Genomic DNA, 7,150 nt, shown 5'->3' with positions numbered 1-7,150 from the left:
CATTTAAACCACAGCCCTCTGGTTACTATGGCTTCTCTAAGTCCCCCTCTCCACCCATCAGGGCCACCCTAGCTACAGTTCATGTTTAAAGTTCTGGGTTTCCTAGCCATGGCCTCTGGGACTATCCCCTTCTTTTGAGCTCAGTTACAGAGTTAAAAAACATTTGATGGGTATGTGCCATCTTTAAGATGCCAGGCTAGGAAACACCTACATCCCAAGGCAGGACTTCTGGCTACTCTTTCTGAGTGGCTTTGCCTCCAAGTCAGCGAGCTCTAAACTGGCTCAAATTATTAACTAAAGGCCATAAGAGCAAAGTTAAACCTTGAGTGGATATCACACAAATCACCAAGGAGAGAACCAAGAGAATTTGTAGGCATATTTATTCCAGATGAACCAAATGCGAGACTACCAGTGGTTGGGTCAGAGGTACAGTGCTTAACTTTCCCTGTAGTTGAAAGACATTTTTAACAATTCATCCTTTCCAATAAAGCTTTAGCTTGGGGAGTTGTGGACCCTTTAATTCCTGACCCAAGTCAAGAATCAAGGATTAAATATCATTCTTTGGTGACCTCACATTGAAGACATCAGTTTTCACTAGGAGTTATCTTAGCATGTTTAAAACTTGATGTTGCATGCATGCTTTTCAAATGAACTTGACTTTTTTTGGGAGAGAGTATCGGGTTAATTTTAGGGCCAGTAAAATATATTTATGTATGAGCCATCAAAGAAGAAAATGGGCCCATGTTCTTGAAACTATGTATGTATAAAATAGCCTCTTTGAATGAAAAAATATGTATAAATGGATGTTTGCTATATTTTGTCTAGCATTCCAATGTATTTTATAGAGGAAGAATTTCCTTCATGACACTAATTACAAGATATTTCTCCCCTGCCCCACCCCCACCAGAATGTAAACCACAAGAAAGCAGAGACCTTGGTCTAATCTGCCATTTTATCCCAGCAGCTAGGTCAGTTTCTGATACATAGTCACATTCAATAAATATTGAATGAATGAATAAATGAATTAGAAGTGGAAGAAGGAGTTGACTCTGCTCTGAAGTTTGATGCTATAAAGATATGAGGCTCATATACCCACTACACATCCTTTAAATCCATTCATACAACCCCAGCATCACTTGGGGATGCCTCCGGCCTCTATTTCTGCATTGAAGATACTTCTCTTCAACCTTCAAAGATAAGGACAGTTGAAATGCCATCCCAGCCAGACATCCTTCTCCCATCCTCCTCCAACAGCATATCAGTGTTACTATTGTTGTGGTTATTAGGGACCATGCATCGAACAGTCACTGAACACCATGCATGCATGCACATGTGTACAAGTGTGCACACACACACACACACACACACACTGAATCCTTCTGCTTTTCCAGGAGGTGATGTTGACTGCTTTTCTCTGACTGATGCCTGGGAGCCAGAGATGCCAAATGCAGAGACTGCAGTAACCTTCTCCTCCAGCCACGTCTTATCTCAGCCTCCCAGGGAAAAGTCCCACAATTCCTCTCTTCAATCACCATTGATGGCATCTGAACATTTCCAAGAGAACATTTGGGATTATTCAAGTGAGTTCAGATTTTTTTGTTTTGTTTTGTTTTTTTAATCTTTGCCACACCCAAAGAATCCTTCCTTTCGGGGCCTGAGGATGACTTAGAGATGACTAATGTACTCTTAGGAACTGGTATGAACCTGTGTGAGGAGGGGACGACACGGGGCCTCTGCCAGAGCCCACGTTCCACCTTCGCAGAGGGGATGACTACCTTTGGGTGTCATCTGTGCACTGGATCTGTGATGTTTTATTTTTTAAAAACCCTGAAAACATTTGGTAAAATGTTAGGTTTTAATAAAGCAGAGTAGAGGGTACATAGGTGTCTACTATTTTAATATTTAGCTGTGTATTTGACATACTACATAAGTAGAAGAAAAAGAAAGAAAGCAAAGAAGAAAAGAACATCCTTTAATGCTATGCCCCTGGCAAGGAAAAGTCAAAAGATATAAAGGTATTGGTATTTTCTGTGAGGAGTCAATCTGGAATGAGTTCAACAAGCATGGCCCATAATCTCTAGCTTGCTGATACTAGGTTAATCGTGTTTGGACGTGATGTTGCATCAGGTCGAAGTTCTGTCATCAGCTTGTCATCAACCGAGATTCAAAGGCCATCTCTCCACTCATTAGCTGTAACTCAGAAGCAGTTTACCAAACTCTCTCAAACTTAACATTTTCATCTTTACATGGAGATCTTCATAGTTCTTGTCTTGTAATGACGAAATAACTCATGTAAATAACTTAGCATACTGTGTCATGCCTACTGAATTCTCAATAAATGTGAAGTTACTATTACATAAGATTGAGGTTAAATGGAAAAATAATCTTCTCTATTTATTTGCTTTCACAACATCATGAATATTCCTTTCACTGGCCATCACTCTTCTACTCCCAAAGACTAACATGTTCTGTATCTTTTTCTCCCCAATATAGCTACTAGATAGATGGTAAAGACTGTTTTTTGTTTTGTTTTGTTTTTAGTTCCCTTTCCAGGTGTTGAGATGACAGAGAAAGCAGATTTTATTGTTTAGATAGTTTCTGGGTTATCAATGCCTATGATGGTTTGACAGCCACCTCCTCCAGGAAGCCCACTCTTCCTGGTGTGCCCTGGCTTCCAGGGCTCCTCTCTCTCATACCCACTCTCTGCACTGCATGTTTACCTCCATGTCTCCCCCATCAGGCCATGAGCTCCTTAAATATGGGCACTACAGGGCAGTCATCTGTGAGTTCCAAACTGCCCACTTAGGCACAGGGCAGATTATTGGTGGACCAGTTAATAAGTGTGCTACCTCTGTCTTACAGATAAGAATACTGAAATGTAGACAGGTCACATAAGCCTTTGTACTCTTTGAAAATAGTTTTGTAAGAACAAATATGCGCTCTTTGCTGTGTCTGGAATGTTTCTCCCACCTGCTATACCTGGATGGCTCCTACTCTTCCTCAAGGCCCAAATTAGATAGCACCACCTCCGTGGCCAGCTCTGCCAACTTCCGGCTGGTGGAGGCAGCAGCACTTTACTTCCCATGACCCCTTTGCACTCCGTATGTACCTCTATTGAAACTATTTCTTTTACTCTTCCTCACTAGGCTGTGAAGTCCTGAGTGGACAAGGTCTCCCTCCTCAGCTCAGTGCTTCACATGCAGGTGTTGTGTGTGTATTCTGTTCCAGGTGTGTTTCAGGTGCTAAGCATATAGGCGTGTACAACATCATCTATATCAGTCAGAGCTTTTTGAGTTCCAATGGATGGAAACCCATCTCAAAGTGGATTAATCAATAGCCAAATTTATTGACTCATATTAGTGAAAATTCCAGGCATAGAGTTCAGGATCATGTCAGTCTCTTTAGTTGCCTTTTTTCTTACGTGTCATGTTGCTTTTTAAAAAGCTGTCTCTCCATGGTGGGTTCTGGTGCCTCTGTGCCTATACTTTTCAGCCTTTCCAGGTTCCAGTTTAGCAGAAAGGGATCATACCTGTCTAAACTTATGATGAGAGGCCCAGAATTGAGATTCATTGGTTCTGGAAGTGCCCCATTTATATCGGCAGAACTTTATCAATAAGTATGTGAAACTCCAAAAGGCTTGGAAGGAATCAAATGCTGGGAGGAAAATCAGAGAAATCAATCACTCCACCTAAACTGTGAACAAAGATAAGGGAGAGAGGTGATTCCCCAAGGAATATATGGGCACTGCCCCCAGAGAACAGGAAATAGATGGCTATTTCCAACAAGCTTACAGTCTAGTGGGGGAATATAGAGAAACACCACAGAAATCTTAACTGTGAAAAGAGAGCTAATGAAGACAGGAGCAAGGTACAATGAGAGCACAGGGAAGGAGCCGCAAAGAGCAAGGGAGGAGCTGGAGGAATCACAGTAGGCTTCCTGAAGGAGGTTACACTTGAGCTGAGCCCCAATAGGTCATAAATAAATGGCTACTGTAGGAAGGAATCAGCAAATAACTCATCCAGAATCACACAACTCATATCTTTGTAGAACTCAAATTTAAACCCATTCATCCTTTGGTATCCAAGTCTAGTGCTCTTTGCAATTTTTTAAGCTGGGCTTGTTTCTATGAGGAAATGTTTTCCAAATTCCATATGAAATTGGGAGAGGCTAAGAATGGAAACATACTTTAGAAGGGTGGTTGAGTGTTCAATTGAACTCACAATAACACACTTAGTTCACAGTGTACATGAAATACCATACATTTGCAGTCACGTAATTTACTACTGCAATGTTTTGAATTGCCAATCTTCGGCATTCCACCCGCATTGTAGACTAACTAGGTTTTGTTCGTTGACTCAATCCTCATTCATAGCATAAATAGCAAAAATAAATGCATTCATAGCATAAAGTCATTCCAAGTTTTAAACAACTGTTGTGAAATTGAGCTTTTGAAGCATTTGGCAAAAATTGAGGTCTGTTTATATTCTTCTTTAGGTCTTTATGTGGTAATCCTTAAGCCAGCTCTGATTTCTTTGAGGTAATTAGAGTAATACTCAGGTTCATGATTGGTTTAACTCTTACTTTTTATAATTGCTGGAGGATTTGTAGTTTCTACTGCGGCTTGACAGCACTGAAATATTTTACTGATTGCAAAGAGTTTTGCAAAGAGGAATATTTCATAATATATGTTCTCTTTTTTGGTCCTTAGAGACTTCCGGTATGCAAAGTTGCAATTGCCCATCCTTGCCCCACTTCAGACAAAACATTATGTTCCGTCTAGATGTGGTTTTTAAATCTTGGCTCTGACACCTCGTAGCTGTGTGACCTTGGACAATTTCGTCATTTCTCTCAGTCTTGGTCTTCTCAGTTGCAAAACTAAGAAAATGGTACCTGCCTCACAGGGTTGCTATGCTGATTAAATGAACTGATGTATGAAAGGTCTTTGTGAATTATAAGGCACTCTGCAAATTTTAGTCATTATTATCACTGTTATAATCTTCATCAGAGTGAGATTTCTTACATTAGCATAAACTCTACAAAGCTTTTCCCCAACGCTAAAGCAAAAGACATCCCCCACTGTATAAATAGCATAGTCTTTTATTTTATAGTGATAGAAGAAATCGATAGAAATTGAGGAAATTTTCTGAAGAATGACCCTGTATAACATTAGGTAGTATTATTTTTTTTACTTATGACAAATTGCTTAAACTGAAGTACATTTGAAAACTACTTTTTTGGTGTGTAGAAGATAAGTTTTAGTATGATTTTGTTATTCCAAGATTATTTAACCAGCAACGATTTCTAATTCATTTATTTTTGTTCTTTCTATTAGAAACCAGTTTGTTGCGAGAGCTCTCCTTTCAGGCAATCCTGCTTGCTGTGTGCTTAATCATTTTTGCATGTGCAAGGTAATTCAGATTTTATTTTCATGCAATGGGATTTCATACTCACCAAAGCTTTAATTGGTTGATGACTTCCTGGCATATTTCCACAGAAATTTTTAGGTAGCTCTGTGGTTAAGATTGGTTCATTTGTCTGTTCATGATAAACACCCCTTTATCTCATACCAACCTCCTCCCATCCTCTCACAAAGCGTCCAAAAGCCAGTACATCTTGCTTAAAATTGGATTTTACCATGTATCATCCTTTGTGTAAAGCTTCAGTGACTCCTGTTATAGGTGCAGTCTAAGCACACCCCATCTTCTTTTGCTTTCTTGTCCTTTCCTTGTCCAAGTCTCCAGGACAGTGATGATGCTCCTTGGTGCTAAGCCCACTCGTGCCTCAGGGCCTTTGCACTTGCTGCTTACTCTGCCTCATACAAGCCTCTGCAGATAGCCTCATACCACGTGACCCTACTTCTTTCTGGAATCTGTTCAAATGTCACATCAGCAGAGAGCCCTTCCCTGACAACTCTTTGTAAATAGCATACCACTCTTTGTCACACACACCTTGCTTTTCCTTTTTTCAGAGCACTTATCACCCCTAACCTAGTATATGTTCACTTGTTTAAACATCAGATATCTAGCTCTCCGTTCAAGGATGTGAACTATCTGAGAGCAGTGACATTCACTGTGTGTCTCCCTCCCTGCTCTATCCTCAGTGCTGGGGTTCATTGATATTTGTTGAATCAATGAAACAAGGGTAAATAGTTCAGTCTGGAGGTCTTTACGGTCCTTGAACTCTCGCCAGCAAGTGCTACCTGTTTGAATCCCACCTTCTGAGCGTCAGATACCTCAGCACCACTTGGGGGAGTTGCCTTTTTAGATACAAAGTCCTAGATCCCATCTCTCGAGATACTAATTTAAATCTAGTGAGAGTCAATGCTTCAAAATAGCTTCCCAGATAATTATGGGGTTTGAAAAGCATTTTTAGATCACAATGGGACCAAAAGAACAAAAGGGGGGAGGTCCTATGGTTAAAAATAAATTTTCAAAATTCTGCATTCTATATTCCAAGTTGGAAGATCATAATGTGCGTTAGTATAATAGAGGCTCAGTGAAAGAGTGCAGTGAAGAAAATGTTCAGCTTCATTTCACTTAGTGTTTTCCAAACCTCCAAGTTGATCGTGGACCCCTCTCTTTTATTTCACAGAACCATTAATGAAACATTCCTCAGGTTAGTTTTTGTAAATACTCCCCCCTTAAGCAGTGGAGCTTAACTCTCAATCCCCTGAGTGTGAGCTGCATTTAGAAACTTGCTTCCAAAGAGTATGGAAACAGAGGGAAAAAGGTAAACTTAGAGTGGAGAAACTGAGCAAATACTACCTGGGTGAGCAAGTCAGCATCAGCAGTGACAAGTTATGCTGATTGCACTACCCTGGATGCAACAAGGTGAGCATTGCACTTCACCTCTGTGGTCTTCCAAACCTCAGCCTAACCATGAGAAAAACAGCAGGAAAATCCACATGGAGGGCCATTCAACACGTTATCTGATTAGAACCCCTCAAAACTGTCAAGATCATCAAAACCAAGGGGAGGCTGACAAACTGCCACGGCCCAGAGGAACCTAAGGAGACACTATGACTAACTGTAATGTGGTAGCCTGGGTAGGATCCTCGAACAGAAAAAGGAGAAAACTGAAAAATCCAAAGGAAATGCAGAGTTGAGATAAGAGTAATGCACCAATGGTGTTTGTTTCCCTAATGGTGACA

At 40.5% G+C, this 7,150-nt stretch overlaps 1 protein-coding gene across 1 annotated transcript in view; it reads left to right on the top strand.

Annotated features, from left to right (window-relative positions):
* Positions 1-7,150, top strand: part of TMEM71 (transmembrane protein 71) — a 36,053-nt gene that overhangs the window by 20,307 nt on the left and 8,596 nt on the right. Inside the window, exons 6-7 of the mRNA XM_012647982.1 lie at positions 1,392-1,580; positions 5,333-5,408. Coding sequence (XP_012503436.1) covers positions 1,392-1,580; positions 5,333-5,408 — 265 coding nt within the window. The remainder of the gene's footprint in view (positions 1-1,391; positions 1,581-5,332; positions 5,409-7,150) is intronic.

Source organism: Propithecus coquereli, unplaced genomic scaffold, assembly GCF_000956105.1.
Source record: "Propithecus coquereli isolate 6110/MARCELLA unplaced genomic scaffold, Pcoq_1.0 Scaffold28, whole genome shotgun sequence".
In the NCBI taxonomy this organism is placed as follows: domain Eukaryota; kingdom Metazoa; phylum Chordata; class Mammalia; order Primates; family Indriidae; genus Propithecus; species Propithecus coquereli.
Note: the sequence above shows the minus strand (reverse complement) of the source record. Positions and strands in the feature narration are given on the sequence as shown.